Source organism: Pelodiscus sinensis, chromosome 4, assembly GCF_049634645.1.
Source record: "Pelodiscus sinensis isolate JC-2024 chromosome 4, ASM4963464v1, whole genome shotgun sequence".
NCBI lineage: Eukaryota > Metazoa > Chordata > Testudines > Trionychidae > Pelodiscus > Pelodiscus sinensis.
In genome coordinates this window covers 62,416,506-62,436,528 of record NC_134714.1, presented here as the reverse complement: position 1 = coordinate 62,436,528, position 20,023 = coordinate 62,416,506, and the positions used below count along the sequence as shown (strand labels likewise).

At 46.4% G+C, this 20,023-nt stretch overlaps 1 protein-coding gene across 1 annotated transcript in view; it reads left to right on the top strand.

Annotated features, from left to right (window-relative positions):
• The window catches only part of PLCB2 (phospholipase C beta 2), a 78,525-nt gene that overhangs the window by 21,828 nt on the left and 36,674 nt on the right, over window positions 1-20,023 (top strand). The window contains exons 6-10 of the mRNA XM_006128653.4: window positions 12,698-12,751; window positions 15,580-15,655; window positions 17,203-17,303; window positions 18,250-18,416; window positions 18,638-18,784. Coding sequence (XP_006128715.2) covers window positions 12,698-12,751; window positions 15,580-15,655; window positions 17,203-17,303; window positions 18,250-18,416; window positions 18,638-18,784 — 545 coding nt within the window. The remainder of the gene's footprint in view (window positions 1-12,697; window positions 12,752-15,579; window positions 15,656-17,202; window positions 17,304-18,249; window positions 18,417-18,637; window positions 18,785-20,023) is intronic.

Below are 20,023 nucleotides of genomic sequence, written 5' to 3'. Positions count from 1 at the left end.
AGTCCTGCTGCCTCCCCGCTGCTGGAGCCCTTCCCCCACCAGGCTCAGGCAGTGGTAAAAGTGTGTTCAGTTCTTTCAGTGATTGACTGTGGTCAGTTTGGAATCCTTGAGTCATCTGCTTGTGCATCTGCCATCTGTAGTTTGCTTTCTGAGAAATAATCTGTAGATGTTCACAGTTTCTGTTGAAGTCTCTACTGTTGGTCTCAATCAAATATGACCTGGGTGCTGAACTTTTTTTTCATCATGACAGCTGGAGTTGTCTGTTCTTTTTTTTTTTCCCCCATCCAATTTGACATGAACGTGGTTGTGAAGTTCTAGACTTGGCAGTTCTCTGAGGCCACATTTTACTTACCTGGAAGTCTGAATCAAGATATGCAACTCCAGCTATGTTAATTGCATAACTAGAATCCATGTACCTTGATTTGAACTTTAACACCATCCCCACAGTGGGAAGTCGACAAGAGAAACACTTCCGCCAACTTCCTTTACGAGGAGAAGTAGTACCAGTGCTGATGGGGGTGCCCTGAGCATTCAATTTAGCAGCTCCTTACTAGGCCCACTAAATCCAATGCCAGAGTTTCGATCTCTGGAGTGTTGATTTGCGGGAAAGTATAGCCATGGCCTGAGTGACTTCTGTTGTAAAAGTGTTCATAAGCTTTGTTAGGCTTTTTGTCCAACTTGGCTACACACTTCATTTGAGGCCACTTTGGAAATAGTTCCCCCCCCCCAAGTTGAAATAGTAGTTCTGAGAGGTGTTCCCTATAAGCAGCCACCCAAGAGAGATTCATATGCTTCCCAGCTGATTAGCAGTATGCCCATAGCCAGATGCATGTGTTTCTATTGGTACTGCACATCTGCATATGCCGTGGTGCACATAACAACATTTATTCCACATACAAATGGAAAAAATTAGAGGGAACATTGGTCCTGAGTTGCCTTTCCATTAGCATTTGTGCTGAACTGCATCCAGTAGCTGCTAGTGGTGTTGATCTGTAACACAGAAAAGCTAGGAAAGGATCTTCCTGTTATAGATTTTCTTAGCGCTCCATACAGCTTATCAAGCCTCTCCATTTGTTTGTGGGTAATGTGGGCTGATCATATGATCAAAATTGTATTTAATTTGGAATGACCTAAATTCTGCTACAGTGAATTGTGGTCCATTGTCCATCACTAGTTCTGGAATATCAAAGTGAGCAAAAATGGACTTCAGTTTCTTAACAGTGTGGCATGTTATGCCTTTCAAATACACAGTTTCTATGTATGTGGAAATATAGTCCATGATGGCCAGATAATGCTGAGCTCTGAAATCACAGCAATCTGCAGCGAGTCTTTTCCAAGGTCCGTCTGTTAGAGATGCTGTTAAGGTTCCTTGGGTTGATCTGTTAGTTCTACAATGTTCCCATGCAGATACTATATTCTTTATGTCCTTGCTGATGCCTGGCTACCAGGCTGAGTGATTGCTCCTTTCACAGCATTTAATTAATCCTTAATGTCCGTGGATTGAGATTTAGTATTTCTCCACTCCTTTGTTTGGAATTACAATGCAAATAGCCTTTAATCATGGGTACATTTGACTCACTTAATTGTCTGTGCATCGCAAAATAGTCTCTTGTCACTTCCTTAGTGTTCTTTGAGACTGTACTTGAGTCAGCCAGCCCAAAGTAAATTAGAACTTCCTGAAGTTGCGTGTCTGTAGAGGTTGGATTTTTTTTTTAGCTGGAGTAGTCCCTTTTCTGACACTGGTCTGTATGCAGCCACAGCATCCACATATGCCATTATGTCATCTTCAAACTCACGGGAAACAGTGTGATGCTCGGCTCTGTGACACAGTGTTTGCTACCATCAGATTTTTCCTAGGAACATATTTAGCAATTGGGTTAAAGTGCATTAATTTTATCAGGAGATGTTGGCATTTGAGTGATGCTTGATCCAGGTCTTTTGTAATGAGGGTTACAAGCTCTTTATTTTCTGAATCCATCCATATCTCTGTAGAAGTTCTCACATGCCCATACACTTGCCAGGCAGTCCTTTTCAATCTGTGTATATCCTCTTTCTGCTTCTGTGAGAGTAAAATGTAACTAGCCTCTACTGAGAGCTATGTTGTTGTACCAATGCCCCACCTAGGCTATAGCTCCTTACATCTGTCCTTGTGGGTTTATTCACATCATAGTACTGGAGCTGATGAGATCAAACCTTTACCTTTTTGAAGAAAATGTTGAGATTTGGCTCCCGTAGCCAAAATGTGTTGGACTTTAAGGGTGTGTCTACCGTGCAATGAAACACCTGTGGCTGACCTGTGCTAGCTGTCTCAGACTCAGGCTGCAGAGTTGTTTAACTGCAGTATAGACATATGGGTTTGAGATTGGAGCTTTTGGCTTGGGGGACCTTCCCCCTTCACTGAGAATCAGAGTCTGGTCTCCAGCCATGTCTACACTACATTTTAACAGCCAGGCAACCAGAGATGGGCCAGCCAGGGAGGTTTAGTTGCTGCAACATAAATAGATGCTAACAGTTCATTCAGTGATTTTGTCCTTGTAGATACATCTGTAGGTATTGGCCAAGGTAATTTACTAATGCAGTATGTTATTTCAGTGCTTGTTCATTAGTTGATGCATTCCATTCTGAAATTGTGTTTACTTTCTCAGGGTGAGAACTGCTTCTATCTTTGCTTATGGTTTGCCTAAAAAACAAAATTTGGAGTAGGCAGAAAATGCTTTTTTCTTTGTTTAGCTTAAATCCAGACTGATTAGGCCTAGGACTTCATTGAGGGGTTTGTTGTGTTGTAGATCCATATATCAGAATATCATCCATGAAAACTGTAACTTCATTTGTATTCATTAACTAGTTTTGCCCTCTTTCTATAGAAAACTTCAGGTGCACTGATAATCTCAGAAGGCACTCTTTGAAACCAAAATCTCCAAAAGGGTATGATATCACTTTCTTTAGCAAAAGAAATTTGCCAGACATCCCGCACAGAGAATACTGTAGCTCCTTTGAGGAGGAAGTATTCCAGTGTTAGGAGAATATATTTTTCAAACACAACTGCTTCATTAAGACTTCTAAGAAGTACAGACTCATATTTTTTCTCCATTTTTCTTTAAAACTGACATTAGCCCAAACCAGGCTGTGGGATCAGAGATTTTCTCAATTATTCCAGTCCGCTCCCTTTTTTTAATTCAGTTTCCACTTCATGATATAATGAAGTAGGAATCCTTCGAGGTGTATGTATGTATGTATATGTATGGTTCCGCTTTGTCTCTTAAAGTTATTTGTACTGGATCTCCTTTCAGCAGTCATGGCTGACACACTGGCTGGAAGGCTGTTGGTCTTTAGTCACATACAAAGACAAAAGGAGTGCATCCAGACAGTAAGTTATTTCTGTAGTGAATTGGCCCAGGGAATATAGACATATCAGCCCATGCATTATAGACAGATTGGCCCATGCCGGGTAGACATAGGGGTGAGCTTGGGCTGGAGCCTGGGCTCAGGGACCCTCCCCCCTCACGGAGTCTCAGAATCTCGTCTCCAGCCTGAGTCTGAACATCTACATGACAATTTAGTAGCCATGCAGCCTGTGTCCGAGTCAGGTGACAGGCCAGCCATGGGTTGTGGCTAAAGCAAAAGCTAGGCAGATCTGTGTCAGGTAACTTTATCTTTGGGAAAGGTTGAAGCTGATTGTAAGTCCTTCTGAGATAACAAAGAGGTCTTCTTCTGAGTTATAGGCAATACTGTAATCTTTCTATCAATTTTCAGTTTCACTCTACTGGCAGGTTCTGTGCCTTCAACCTTAGAGTTCTCTCCTTGCCCAGGGGTTTTATGACAATGACTTTTAACACTCAAGTGTCTGTTTATATAGCTTAGGGTATGTCTACACTACAAATTTAATTCGAACTAATGGACGTTAGTTCGAATTAACTTTCATAGGCGCTACACTAGCGCTCCGCTAGTTAGAACTTAATTCAAACTAGGTAAACCTCATTGTACGAGGACTAAGCCTAGTTCAAACTTACTAGTTCGAATTAAGGGCTGTGTAGCCCCTTAATTTGAACTAGTGGGAGGCTAGCCCTCCCCAGCTTTCCCTGGTGGCCACTCTGGCCAACACCAGGGAAACTCTATTGCCCCCCTCCCGGCCCCGGACCCCTTAAAGGGGCACAGGCTGGTTACGGTGCCCATGCCAGGTGCAAGCCTGCCAGCACCCAGCCAGCAGACCCTGCACCTGGCACGGATCGAGCCAGCCACCCGATGCCCCCCAGCCCTCTCCCTCTTCCCGGGACCAGGCTGGCGGCTCCCGGGAGCTTGCCCAGGACCGCAAGAGGTGGGCACCTGCCTGGTCCAGTGCAGACATCGTGGACCTCGTCCACGACCTCCGCACTAGGCGCAGGAAAGCAGCCGTCTAGGGCAGGAGAGCTGCCAGCCTGGCCACCCAGGAGCAGGTTTGCATGAAAATCAAGGTGGTCCACTGAGACCCCGGACCCTGAGCCCTGAGCTTAGAATGGCCGTACTGGGTCAGACCAAAGGTCCATCTAGCCCAGTAGCCTGTCTGCCGACAGCGGCCAACCCTAGGGACCCTGGAGGGGGTGGACCAAAGACAGTGACCAAGCCATTTGTCTCGTGCCATCCCTCTACAGCCTTCCACAAACTTCGGGCAGGGACACCACTCCTACCCCCAGCTAATACCACTCCATGGATCCAACCTCCTTGAATTGATCTCACTTCTCTTTAAACTCTGTTCTAGTTCTAGCCTTCACAGCCTCCTGCAGCAAGGAGTTCCACAGGTTGACTATTTGCTTTGTGAAGAAGAACTTTCTGTTATTAGTTTGAAGCCTGCTACCCATTCCTTTCCTTTGGTATCCTCTAGTCCTTCTATTATGGGAACTAATGAAGAACTTTTCTGTATGCACCCTCTCCACCCCACTCGTGCTTTTATAGACCTCTATCATATCCCCCCTCCATCTCCTCTTTTCTAAGCTGAAAAGTCCCAGTCTCTTTAGCCTCTCTTCATATGGGACCTGTTCCAAACCCCTCATCATTGTAGTTGCCCTCCCCTCTCCCACCCTCTCCCTTCCCCTCTCCCACCTTCCCAGTCCCAGTCTCCCCCAGTTTTCCCAGTCTCCCCCAGTTTTGTTCAATAATGAGAGATTCTATTTTTGAACACAATTGTCCTTTATTTTGTACATCAGGAAGGGGGGCTAGGGAGGGGTAAGTGGAAGGAGGTGAGGGAGGAATGGGTACGAGCCCCCGATGGGGAGGACTGGGCTGGCTCTGCGGGCTTCTGGGGGTGGAACCTCTCCTGCAGCCCCCCAATTGCCCCCTCTCCCCAGATGGCAGCCTGCGGCAAGTGCAGCCGGTCTGATGGCGAGTGCTGTGATGTGCCCAGTGTGGGTACTCCGGGCAATCCAAGCCAGGACTGCTTTGCAAGCGGGGCACCCCTGAGAACTGTCTGTCCTGGGTGGGGGTCGGGTCCCTTTAAGCACAGCCCTCGGCTAGCCTGAGACAGCAGCTCCACACTCTAAGTCCTCATCTGATGTCCTGCCGGCACTGCTTCCAGCCATCCTTAACCCCGGTTCAGGGTCCACTCTGTGTGGACATGCTAGTTTTTTAGTCTGGATGCATTAGTTCCAATTAGCTTAGTTCGAATTAACTAATTCGAACTAAGTTAGTTCGAATTAGCGCTGTAGTGTAAACATACCCTCAGCTAGTTTCAGAGCTTTCAAATTGCTCCTACCTTTTGTTATATTGTTTGACTAATTCTGACTCTTTTGCTATCTGTATAACTGTCACTAGTGGTAAATCTTTCTTCAGTTATAGCTGCTATGAAAGGTTTTATCTGCTAATCCTGGAACTAGCCTGCATTTTCATGTTTTGCATTCCCAAAATTAATTTTCAGCCAATGTATACAGTGCTCTTATAAAACATTATTTATTTTCCCCTTAGTTCTTGAAGTCTCTGGTGAAAGCATACTCGTTTGTAAGCCACATGTGTGAGATATAAAGGATGCATTGAACATAGCCAGAACTCTTTCATAGTGATCTCCATGACTGTCTTCGGTAAAGTCAAAGGATTTAAAGATACACTATGCTTGCTTCCTCACAGCATATGTTAGAGAAGATCACTGTATAACTGCAGTTTCTTTCTTGAGTTTTTTGCACTTCAAAATCATGCAAAATACTGTTTCCACAATAAACAATGAGAAGTCCTGTGACACCTTATAGAAATAGACTAATGGATTTATTGGAGCATAAGCTTTCGTGGGCAAAGACCCACTTCATCAGATGCATGTACATCTGACAAAGTGGGTCTTTGCCCACAAAAGCTTATGCTCCAATAAATCTGTTAGTCTATAAGGTGCCACAGGACTTCTCATTGTTTGTGCAGATTCAGACTAACACGGCTACCCCCTCTGATACTTGTTTCCATAATGTCCACTTGGAAGGTTTGTCAAAGCTGAAGTTCTTGGGGCATTGAATAGTGGCATATTGTTGAGATCCCACAATCTTTGTTGTTGTTCCTTTTCTCTGCAGCATCTGTTGCTGTTTTTCTTCTCTTTCTGTTCTTAGTTTACTATTGACACCATGTCATACTCCTGTATCAAATGCAGACTGTTCACAGAACTTGCTTAAACAAGTTACAATATTACAAGCAGTCCTGTGGCACCTTAGACTACGTCTTCACTGTGAGTTCTTCTGGCAGAAAATATGCTAACGAGGGATTCATTAGCATAAATTGCAATACCATTAGCATATTTTCTGCTGTTTCTTTTTGTGCAAGGGGTTTTTGTGCAAAAAGAAACAGTGTGGACGGGTTTTTTTGCGCAAAAACCCCGTTTTGTGCAAGATCCTTATGCCTGTCCCAGAGAGGCATAAGGATCTTGTGCAAATGGGGGTTTTGTGCAAAAAAACCCAACTGTCCACACTGCTTCTTTTTGCGCAAAAAAAACCAGGTAGAAAATATTCTAATGAGATCGCAACAAGCTAATGATTCTGAATCCCTCATTAGCATATTTTCTGCCAGAAGAACATGCAGTGAAGACGTAGCCTTAGAGACTAACAAACCCATGAAAGCTCATGATATAATATTATTCGTTAGTCTCTAAGGTGCCACCAGACTGCTGATTGTTTTTAAAGTTACAGACTAACACGGCTACCCCTTTGAGTTATGATATATTCATCATAAGATCCTTTAATGCTCTGCCTAGTATGACTCTGGGTTGTTAAATAAGAGATTTGTATGTATAGTCTTGCTACCTAATGGCTGAACAGAACAATACAATTTAGCTTGTCAATTACAGCACGGAAAGGTTCTGTCAGCTCCCATTGCTGGTCTTTACTGGCAGCGGAAGAAAGGATCCAGCATCAGGGAGAGACTCTGGAGAGAGGCAGCAGAGACTGGCGCAGATGTAGTGTGCTTTTCACTGCGAAATGCAGCTACACCTGCAAGACATGCCACTGCCAATGGTATGTAGTCTAGACATAGCTATAATGGCAGTGACTGAAACCAAAGTACAGTAACTGCTCGCTTGATGTTCATTGTTACATTGCTTATCTATTAGCGAATCCAGGGGTTCTGTCATCTTCTGCAGGCCTCTGGATAAGGTGTGGGGATGTGGCTCTGTTGCTCCCAGAAATGGCAGGGCCCTGGAGGGAGGACTAGGGTAGCCAGCCCCCTGTGCCGTCTGGAACACACACAGCAGTCTCTCTTCCCCGAGCCCTCAGAGCCCCCGGAGCAGGCACATCAGGTGGCAATTTTAAGGGTCCGGGGTCAGTTTTCTAAGATTTTCCATCCATGAGCAGAGTGAGTTTCATCTTGTGTCCCAACAATGAGGTCATGTGCACTTGTTCGGATGTGTGCCACCCACTTGTGGTGCTCCTTCCCAAGAGACTCTTCCAGGTAGTGCCCCCCCACCTCGTGAGGAGATGGTGAGGTGTGCCCCCCCCCCCACAAGGGAGTCCTGCTGCCCGGGCAGCCTGTATCCAAGGAAGGGACTGCCTCAGGCTGCTCCTCATGGGGCTGCTGTGAGTCCCCACCTGGGGCAGAGGGAACCTGCTGCCAGTACCCACGGTTTGCAGGGAGTGAGGTGCTGGGGGTGGGGCAGTGACATGTGGGGAGTGTGTGGAGGGGTAGACGGTTGGGGGCCGAGGGCTCTGAGGGGCAAAAGAGAGACGTGGGAGGGAGACGAGAGATGCAGGGGGCCCCAGACCCAGGAGCAGTCACACAACAGCCTGGCTCCAGCTTTGGGCAGCTGCCACATGGCCAGCCTAGGGAGCAGTCGGGCAGCCACTTTGGTGCCCTAAACACAGCCCCAGCCCTGGGAAAGAGCTAGGGCTGGAGCTGGCCCTGGGAGCAGCCCCAGCAACCAGAGCAGCCCCCTGCCACGTGGCCCCAGCCGCTGGAGTGGCCCAGGCCCCCTAGCAGGTGGCTGGCCCCAGCTGCCGCAGCAGCCTCGGCTCCTCAGTAGACCCCCACTCTCCTGAGCAGGTCCCAGCCCCCCTGAGCAGACTCCCCCAGCCTCCCAAGCAGGCCCCGGCTGCTGGAGCAGGTCCTGCCTTCCCGCCAGATCAGGCCCTCCCCCCCCCCCCACCACACAGCCCTAGCCAACCACTGGAATGGTCCCCCCACCAATACATGGGCCTCAGATGCCTCCCCCAGTGACTGTGGACCAGCCACCTGCCTTGCCAGTGAGTGCTGCTATGCAGCTCTGCAAAGCAGGTGGGCCGGTGGAGAATTTTTTGTGCACAGCCACGCAGGCGCGCACCTTAGTGGGAGCTACGCCCAGGGCTCTGGCTGTCACTGCTGCTGTGGTATCAGTGGTGATGGCTGGGAGCCCCGAGCCACTTTGAATTGCTGGGCCCAGGGCAACTGCTCCTTTGTATTTCTCCCTTCCCGCTCGGTAGCCCTGACAGTACGTGCTCTTTTAAAGTTGTGCAATGGTCCCTTATAGCATTGTTTGGCTGCCTGCTTTGTGCACTGCTTGCAGGATTTTCTGCAAAAACAGCCCGTCCTTGTGGGGGCTTGGAACCTGGCTGGGCCAGCAGCTCTCTCATCAGTTCCCCTAAGTTCCCTGTAAGGCAGTGGTCCCCAACGCAGTGCCCGCAGGTGCCAGGGCATTTACAGGCGCCTGCCAAGTGCTCGGGGCCGGCCTTGCCCCAGGTGCGCAGCGCAGCGCATGCATGGTGCTGGTCCCGGGCGCATGGGTGGCCCCGCCCCTAGGTGCACGGCGCATGGGCAGCGCCCGCCCCGGGTGTGTGGCAAATGTGTGGCCCCACACCCGGATGTGCAGCTATGCGGGGCACCGGCCCATGGCGCGCGGCCAATATTCGGCCCCGCGCCCGGACGCGTGGCGCATGGGGGGCGCCAGCCCCGGGTGCGCGGCTATGGGGGGCGCTGGACCGGGGCACGTGGTGAATGGGCGGCCCTGTGCCCGGATGCCTGAGCGGTCCCGCCCCCAGGCGCCCGGCAGCTCCAAAAGATTGTGGACCACTGTAAGGTATGTGACTGGGCTACTGCCCAGCATCAGTTCGGTTGGCTCTCCCTCTTCTGTCGTGCTGCTCATGCACTCTGCCTAGGAGCTGCTCCCAAAGCCTCCTGCTTGCGTGCAGGGGGTGAGGTGGGAAGAGGGGTGCTGCTGTCAGGATTTCATCTATCTCCCCAATCAAGTCCCCACACTCTGTACCCTATCTCCACAAAGCACGATACAACGGGGCTCAGAACTATGGAGGGAGCTTGCTGGAAGGAAGTTACTCCTTCTCTGAACTTGCAGGTCTACTTACAATGACAGTGTAGTTGAAGTGGGGTCAGCTTATGTAAAGGGGCAATGTGAGTCTGTGTCTGCCTTTGGAAAGCCAGTGTCTATACAGCTGTGCACACGCCGTCCAGAGGAGAGAGCGGTGTGCTCCTATGGGACACTGTGGCTTCATCATCATGTTCTGCTTCCACTGGGAAGTGTTTGCAGCATGAGTCTATTGCGTTCCCTCCTACCTGTCTCAGTCCATGCTGCCTTGTAGAGTACGAGGCCACATTAACAGCAACGTGTTAACCATGGAGGGCTCAGTTGAGTGCTAGTTCATCATTTAGTAGCTGTCTCAGAGCAGGTCCTTTTGACCATGGCCTCGCGCACGCATTGCCCATTCTGCCACACAAAGGCCCCTCTCAGAAAATGTAGGCTGCTGACACACTCTGAGAAAGCATAACTTGTAAGCGCAAATGCAGCTTTCTGTGAACAGAATTTAACCTTCTAGGCATCTAAGGGAGGTGAGCGTGAAAAGATAGAACACAGCTGCAAGAGATAAATAAGAAACCCAGGAGTTGTTAAGTTGTAGAGGTAGATTAATGACTAACTCCACTAGCTGCCCTAAAATAACCATAGAGGGGCTGGCTGTGAACAGAGTTTTTATTATCACTATATTGGCTTTGTTTTTGTATTTTTTGCTTGCATGCTGCTCTGCCTTAAGCAAATTAGAGATAGTAATTTAATATAATAAAATTATAATCATAAAGTTTGTAATCAGTTAAGTGCAGTTTGGTTCAGTTTTCCCCTCCTGTAAAAGCATTATGCAATTGCTTGTTTTAAAATTCATTTAAAAGTCACTTGATTTTTGATAAGAGAACCATTCTGTTTAATAAAAAATCATTTGTTTAACCATCATCTAGTAGTTTTCACTGGGTAGTCAGCTTTAACCCTTGGGGGCTCCCATCACATCACCGAACCAAGTTGCGATAGTAGCAAGACATTCACTGGAAAATATTTCACTTTCTGATTCCACTTCAACCAAGCTTCACAATCATTACTGCTGTGTAAAGAATTAAATTGTTTAAAACATTTACAGTATGTGTATATACAAGCATTTATTTGGTGAAAAAAATTCCTTGGAATGTAAGCACCCACCCCTTATACATTAATTCTTACAGGGAAATTGGATTTGCTTAATATTATTTCATTTAAAGAAGCATTTTTCAGGAACATAATTATAACATCAAGTGAGAAGTTACTGTACATTAGAGACAGTTAAGCACATGCTTGCTATCAGTGCTGGGTTAAGGCATAAGATAACTAAAATAAGAGGGGCCTCTAAAAAAGAGAAAAACTGACTCAATTTAAAACTTTATCAAAATTGGTTGATAAATAAAGATCAAGGAGACATGGTATAAAGAAGATTCTCTTTAAATATAGATCATTTTTTCAAGTATGATAAAATAGACACAAATACCCTTACCCTACCCTTACACTTCACTAATTGTTCAAAATGGAGAGATGAGAGGCCAGGACTGAGGGGAAAATCAGCAATTGCACTTGTAAAATTAGTATTTCTAGGAGTAAGCCTACTATCATTCTCCTAAGACAGCATTTTGTTGTCCAGCTGCTACTGGTAAAATTCTAACTGTGTCTTCATAACTTATTTAAACAAACAAATAAATAATCTCACTGCCAATAAAACTGGGAAAAACGCGAGGTCGGAGATGGCATATCGTGAAACAGTCCTGCAAGCTCATACATCTTAGGAGTGATATTTATAGCACCCCCGCTTGGCTGGTAATCTTTTGTTTATAGTCCAGCATGTTCAGTCATATATATAGTGCCTTTGCTCCCATTTTTCTTCTTTTTCTGAAGTATTAGTGTGGTCTTTTCTCTTCTGATCTGTACATATGTACAATTGTGTATTTTAGTGCACACACTGTGTTCTGCATCATGCACTATCCATGCTTCACATGACTGAGTTAGCAGGTGATCAGCTTACAGACTTGGGTTGAGTGGATCTTGAGCAGGATACATTTGTGTTGACTTCCATTTATCAGTTTCGGGAACCTTCACTGTATTTTCATATTATGGCAAAAGAAAAATCCCAACCGTTCGTTGTTTCATAGCAAAACTTAAATCAGAATAAAGATTTGCAAATATATATATTCTGGATAAACTGTGTATTTCCCTATTGAAATTAATCAAATGTTTTTCATTTATTCATATGAATAGAAGGATAATTTTCCGTATTCATGGTGTTAAAGTTATATATCCTCTCTTGTTCTCCTGTGAGAACATAAAGATTTGGGTTTATATGTTCAATGTCATTTCTGTGAAAATAATAAATTCATTTTTATGGTATGGGGCCTCTACACTTGATGTAGTTTAGGGCCTCAGGATGTCGTAATCAGGCCGTGCTAAATATTACTGTATATAAAAGTGATTAAATTCAGAATCCCAAAAGTTATATCCAGGGAAGATTCCCTCTAACATCATATTAGCCCTGAGAAATGCTGACTCTTTCTAGCAGTGTGTCTTATTATTTAACTGACCAAAGGATCATTGTCAAGCAACAAATCAACACCTCTCATGGGTGTTTCTAAGCCTTCTAAGGTATCTCTCACTGTGGTACCTAAGTATTTACACACTGTGCTGACTTCCTTTTCTGCCTCCTTCCCAAAGCCTGGGAACAAACCTCTGCTGGTGGGTTGCATCTCAAAATCTGCCAGATCTAAAGAAGAGCTCTGTGTAGCTTGAGAGCACATTGTTTTCACCAACAGAAGGAGGTCTAATCGAAGATATGACCTCACCCGCCTTGTGTCTGGGACCAACACAACTACAGTGCTGCAGAGAGGACTCTATTTAGCAGTTAATATCTGAATCTTTCCCTCTCCCTAATCCTGGCACGTGTGGTCTGGAAAAGTTACACAAGTATATTCTTGTGCTATCTGCTCTTTTTCACAGCCTGGTGAAGCTGAAAATGCAGCTGAATGCTGAAGGAAAAATTCCTGTCAGGAAGTGAGTACAGGCATTTACGTCTCATTGTACACTCATGTCGAAAACAGAGCAGGTGGGTGAAGGGATGGGATCTCAGGCTAGCTTTGTCTGCCTTGCTGGGTTTCTGATCCTTCCCCCAGGAAAAGGGCAAGGGACATCAACCTCATTTGGCTGTCCCTAGAAGGGGTTTAGGCCACAGGGAATACGCCTTGGTTCTGGAGAGCCTACTAGCAGGAGCTACCCTGCTTCTGTGGCAAGAAGAAGCCTGGGATTAGCACTCTGATCTCTATTAGAGATCAACAATCAAGGCTGGTCTGGGTTGTATAAAGCCTTATTTTTGGGGTTTTGTTTTGCAAATGCAAGTCCAAGGCTGGGTAAGATCCAAGTCTCATTTTAGCCACACTCCAAAAGCTTAAGGGCTTTTGGTCTTGGTCCATCTCTAAATGAGCTTTCTGCCTGGCTGGCAGCTGTGCTGGCATGCCTGTGATTTTCACTGTCCTCTGGGAATCCTGAGCTGATTTGTTCTTTAATTGTTTTCCCATTATCTTTGTATAAAATCTTTGGACCTTTTCCCCAGCTTGACACCACTGTATCTCCACTGATTTCTGCAGTTACTCTGGATTTACACCAGAACGAATGAGAGTAGAATCAGGCTTGAGTCCCTATTCCTCCATGGGTCAGTGCTTGTGCTGGTGCAGAAATGGAGGGGATGTGATTTTCACGCTCCTTCTGCAGAGCCTGGTTAGTCCATCTGGTGCACACCAGAGCAGCCATTGCAGCAACGCAGAAATGCTGGGACACAAGACTCCCAGCTACGCCCTGGGACACAAGACTCCCAGCTACGCCCAAGTCCTTCAATTGCTCCCTTACATGTTGCGATAGGCCTTCTCCAGAGGAGCATGGCACAGTCTCTGCCTCTTAGAAAAGGGACTCTGATGCTAGAAATAATCCTGGCAGGTCTGACGACCCCTTCATGCTGGTTTAATTGGTGCAATGCAAAGGGGCTGTAACGCAGGGTTGAATTTCCCTGATGCTATATATATTCTCTTCTATATTAAGAATGAAATTTATATTTCTAGGAAATTTACATTTGCTCTGCCTTCATTTTTGTACCTTGTAATAGCCCCACGAGAGGCAAATGCTAATCAGTATACTAAATATACTGCTTAATCACTTACCAGTAACTATTCCAAGCAGAATTGGTGCCTGCTAACCATATTACTGGGTGGCTGGTTATTCTTCAGTCAAAGATTATTTTAAAAAAAGCTACACCTAGAAATTCAATCTGTCAGAAATCAGCACATTCAAAGGACTCTTTAAAATGTCCAGTCTTTTAATGATTAGCCACACAATACAAGTGTCTCGGCCTTTAAAATACAGCTGGCCAATATTATTGCCGTGAGAAAAAAGCTTATTCTTATTTTTAAAAGAGTTTTGAAAACTACCCTGGATGGTGTACATCTCCCATCTGTCTAGTCTGAGCATGGTTAGTCTCTCAAGGGGAGGGGCTGGATAGATCAAAGAGGTGAAAATGCCAGGCTGTCTATAAAACCTCATCTCATAGGGTACGTCTAGACTACAGGCTTTTGTCGACAGAGGCTTTATCAACAGACACTGTCGACAAAGCTTCTGTTGACAAAGAGCGTCTAGACTACAGCCATTTCGGTCGACAGAGCAAGCCGCTTTGTCGACATGAGAGTGTAGATGCAAAGAACAGTGTAGATGCAATAACACCTTCTGTTGACAGAACTCTGTTGACAAAAGGCCTTATTCCTCATAGAATCAGGTTTACCGCCGTCGACAAAACTGCCGAGTTCTGTCGACATTATGTCAACAGAAATCAGCGGTAGTGTAGATGCAGGTATAGTTTTGTCAACAAAAGTCCACTTTTGTAGACAAAACCCTGTAGTCTAGACTCGCCCTATAGAGACTCCAGCCACTAGGGACAGAAGGAGCCAAACTCAGGACTGCCACACTGAGAGGGAAGGGATAGAACCCAGACAGGGCTACCTCTTTCCCCTGGACCCAAAACTGTGTAGGTGAGACCCTCCTCCCCCGACAACTTTGGGTGCTCTAGGACTCATGTGGCCTTGGGGGAGATCTGCAGAGGAGCCAGTCAAAGACCCTCCCACTCCCCCAAAGCAAGGACCTCTGGGTAGTCCAGTCAAACTGTACAGCATTCTCAGACTGTCTCCGCCCTGGCCTGACTGGCTTTTTGCCCCAACATTCTTCCCTCTCCCCCCAGTCCCTTCTCCACAGGTTTATTTCAGACCTGCCTCCTACCCTCTTCCCCCCCCCCCCCCCCCCCCAGCCCTGGTCTCTTTCTCCCTGCTTTCTGGTTGTGACAAAGTGGCTCATCAGCCAGCACATTTTCTCATGACTGGGCACTGTGTTGTAGGGCTTTCTCCTCAATTACCCTCCCCCCACTGACCTGCTTACCCATACATCCTTCTGCAGGGTCCTCAGCAGAAACTAAAGTTGGTTTTGGTTGGGGAAACCTCTGAATTGAAGCAGCAGTGGAAATACCTCCTGTAAAATATTAGTTCTCAATCCTCAGGAGTATTTCTGTATTGATATAAATGGGCATTAGGTACCTAAATAACCTTTAAAGGGTTTGTACATAACATCTCTTCATAGGAGTGTGTGTTCTCTTTGTCTCTCTGACCCAGTTTTGCAGTGCACCCTTTTGTCCCTCTCTGTGATTGTAGCTCTCAACTACCCACCCCATCTACTCCCACACATTGTCTAACAGCACCTGCCAACGGCCTCAGCCCCTGCTCTCTCTTACTGCTCTTCCCAAATCCCTCTGTGTCACTTTTGCAGGCTCTAACTGCCCTTTTCTTCCTCAGTATTTTTCAGATGTTTCCTGCAGACAGAAAGAGGGTAGAAGCTGCATTACATGCTTGTCACCTTCCAAAGAGCAAGGTGAGTGACTTCTTAGAATATGTAGAGCTGTCCTTAGCTCCAAGACAATTCCTGCCCTGACCCTGACCTCTACCTCTTGACCATGATGCTGATAGCGCTAAAACAGCTCTAAAGAGACAGACATCACAGACCAGCCCTAACTTACTGTGAAACTGTACAGTCGGTACCATGTCGTAGCTTTACCCTGTCCCCACCCATAATGACATCAATTATTATTTCTGTTACAGTGTCACTTAGGGCCCCACTGTCATACACACTGCACAGATTCACGAGATAGTAATTGTCCCCCAAAGGGCTGACAGTTGTCGCGAGAATCACAGGTCCGATGATGCATACCCAAGGGGGGAAGGACAGAACCAGGTGGACCTTTTTAACAAATAAAAGATATGTATTTATGACAGTGATGAATTTATAGTATTTATTCTAAGATTTTTAATAGACCATGTTAATAATGAATTTACAGTATTTATTATATTTATTCTACGATTTCCAGTTAAACGTGTCAGAAATATGGGAATGGCAAGGGGAATAGTCTCTATTCGAAAAATATCCAGCTACACTAATTAAATAACAGTGATGACTACAAATTCTATGTACTACCCAAAACAACTACAGCACTAAGCTTATACAACGAAGAAAATCAAATCATACATACCAACTTACACAGCACATGGAACATTTCAAAGAAATCAGTTTGGATGCAAAGGCCTTGGTTATGCCTGAGAGGCAGGGGAGGTGGCTGGTCGGTTGATCAGGCCGGCAGCGCTTTGGAGTATACTCCACATGCACAGTGATATGTGTGTTGCGAAGACCTCCTCGAGCAAACTGTGCGATGGGTATTTATCCCCAAATCTGCACATCGCTTTCCCGCGCTTGCATATTACCATATATGGCCCAACGGTCACCAAGTGGGGGGGTCTGTGTCCCAGGGGTTGGGCCGAAACTGTGTAGGTTTCATGCGACCAGGTAGGCCCCGCAGTTCTCATGCCAAGGTGATGTGTAAGAGAGTCTGAGGCTATTGTCCCCTTTTCACACCTTCCCTTTTTCTAAAGGCAATGGTATGCAGGAAGGGTGTGGCCGGTTTCTCCCAAGGAGTACTGCATCCCACTACAGCAAGAGCGGCCCGGCCAAACCTTTTACTGGGCGGGGGGCAGTTTTTTCTCTAACAACAGTCTCAATAGATAAGGCAGACAAAAGGGGAAACAAGGCACAAAGACTTGTCCGAAATCACTCAGCAAGTCAATAGAGGAAATAGGAATATAGGCCAGACCCCTAGCTATCTACTCAATAACTGTGCCTTCCCAAGAAACACCAGGAACAACTCGCCACTTCCCCCATTGAAATAGCTTTCCGCAAAGCATCACAAACTAATTGCCCTGGTCCTCTAATCTAAGCAATGTCTCTGATGCTCTCTGTGCTAATTCACGCCACCACAAACAGGGCTACTAGAGGTACCACAGAACAGAGTAATAGAAACAACTGGCTTTAATAAAGAAGCGAAGGAGACACGGGTTTGCAATACATGTGAATTGCTATTTCATTTGCAGAATGATGCAATCAATCCAGAGGACTTCCCTGAGAAGGTGTATAAAACCTTTCTGATGAACCTGTGTCCCCGTCCGGAGATCGATGAGATATTCACCTCTCTGTGAGTCTTCCTCGTGCTGCAGGGGCCGGCTTTGTTTCATGAGGGGAAAAGACAGGCAAGCGGGACAGTAAAGGAGGATGGTACAACTGAAGTGAGATGACTGGATTATAGGAAGTGACTTTAATCTCAGTCCTGCTCCTAATGTGCAGGTGTCCAACGTCACAAATAGCACCAATGGAATTGACATGCTTCCTGACAGCCTTAGTAAGGAGGGCAAGGCCTGGCTGGGGGTATGGAGACTGATCTACTATCTTTTTTGCTAGAGCCTTCCATGAATACAAAATTTGTTTCCACAGTTGTATCCCCAAAAATGAGCCGTGGATATCTGCCTCCACATCTGTGGATGTGGAAACCTGTGGATATAAAAAGCAGATAGCCACATTTGTAGGGCTCTGGTCACAGGTCACAGCTGCATCAGGTGGGTGGGAAGCATGCACTCCCAGTTTTGGTGCTTGAACCTGTGCAGTGGACAGCTAAAGAACATTAGACCACAGTTTTCAGAAGTCACCAACAATTGTGGGTCTGTCTGTGTGCAGGCGGACAAATTTGTGAGAATTTAAATGTGTTTGATTTTCAGAGGTGAGTGCTCAGCTCTTCCTAAAAATCAGGCTCCTTTGTAGTGGCTCAAGTTGGGCACCAAAAACCATTGATCACTTCTGAAAACCTTGCCCTCTAATCTGTGTAACCTTTCAGCAGCACTAAACATACCTAGTTCAGAAATAAGATGCAGAGAAGAGGGGAGGGTGCAGCAAGGCTGAGGAGGTGAGAGAGAGCTGGAGCATTCAAAGAGAGAAAAGGCCCTTTAGGAAATGGTGCGAGTCCAGACAGATGGGTGTGCAGTGCCAGCTGCAGGAAGGGTAAGTCTGAGACTCGCTGCTGTAAGGGGTTTTCCAGTAACACCTAAATACGCTCCTTCTCCCCTTCTTCTCTGCTTTTCTGCCATTAGCCATTCGAAAGCCAAGCCCTACATGACCAAAGAGCACTTGGCAAAGTTTATTAACAAGAAACAGCGAGATTCCCGCCTCAATGACATCCTCTTCCCTCCTGCCAAGCCAGAGCAGGTGCAAGGCCTGATAGAGAAGTACGAACCCAGTGGGATTAACATCCAGAGAGGTGAGTCTTGTTGAGTATGCTGCCTAACTCTCTCTCTAGTGCTGTGGAGACAATGTGGAAGCAGGGATCATCCTCTCACACTGCCCCTTACACTGATACTTACCAGAGTGTCTGGAGCAGCCGGTCTAACTCTTGCAGGCCCCCGTGTTTCAGCATTACTCACCTGTGAGAGTGCCAGCCACTTCCTTTCATACCTGTTAATAGTTTTGTTTTCCCTGCAGGGCAGTTGTCTCCCGAGGGGATGGTCTGGTTCCTTTGTGGTCCTGAAAACAATGTTGTATCACTGGACAAAGTAGTGCTGTACCAGGACATGACCCAGCCACTCTCACATTACTTCATCAACTCATCACACAACACCTACTTGACAGGTATCTGTGTTCTGGTTGAAACACCAATGCTGGGGATATTCTCCTAGTTTCAAATCAGGAGTGTTGCACCAAGTGCGTGTACTGACATTGGAGATGGGTTTTGTCCCATGTGCCACGTATGCTGGCAGCAGCTGGGTAGTTTGTAAGGAATCAATACATTGGTAAGAATTTGAAAGGAAAAAGCATAGCTTCTTGGTAGAAAAGGCAGGCCTCAGTGATGCCAGGCAAGGCAAAAGGACTAGGGAGATCAGCCTAAACATTCGAGCCAATGAGTCACAGTCTCCTTGTATCTGATGGATTCTTTTTTTGGAATGACCTGTCAGCAGAGTGTGATAGGGTGTGTATAACATTTGCCATGCAGAAAGAGTGAGCAACTCTTTGCCCGCAAGCACATAAACATGGTCTTGTCCCATCTCCATGGCAGTGAAAGATTATGGCTTTACTTCATCTGACTATATAGACAGGCATGGTTCCTTTGAATGTAGAGACAGATTCATGTCTCTCTTATAAGGATGTGAATGTTTAACTGGTTAATCAGCAAACCTCACCCATACTGGGCGAGGCTTACCAGTTAAGACTAACCGTTGCAGACTCGGGAAGAGGGTTGCACCAGCCTTGCGGGAGGCCTGTCACAGTCAGGGGTTGCTCTGGCCTCTGCAGCTTCTTTCCACAGCGGGCCCAGGTGCCCTGCCTTTGGTGGTGTGGCTGCTCCAGCCAGAGGCAGGCGGGGGGCACTAAGTGCTCCCCCTGCCCCTCCCTTTAATTGATTAAGCAGTTTAACAATATGTTTAACCAATTAAACAGGATTTTACATCCCTACTCTCTTAAATGACTGGCCAAGTGTCTCTCTCAAGAGTCCCAAGGCTGAGCAGATGTGTGCCACTCTGTGTCTATCCCTGGGTAGATCATTACCCGACAAGATGATTGGGCAGGTGCATATGCTCTAAGATTTCAAGGAGAAGCAACCAAGTGCCCTTCCCAAGCAGCTGGGCTGGTGTATAATCCCATAGATTTGAAGGCAGGTCCGTACCCTTCCTGAGAGTTGAGCAGGTGTAAATCCCTCAGGAATTCAAGAGCAGGTAGTTGTGTGTCTCTCCCAACTGATGGTCAGGTGTCTCCCCTGGGGACTGAGAGTAAGTGGATACCATCACTCCTCATTCCCCAGCTGCAAAAAGTAAGCTGGTTGGTATAAGCCATGCTTTGCAGGAGGAAGAAGTGTTAGGTAGGGCTCCACTGCCC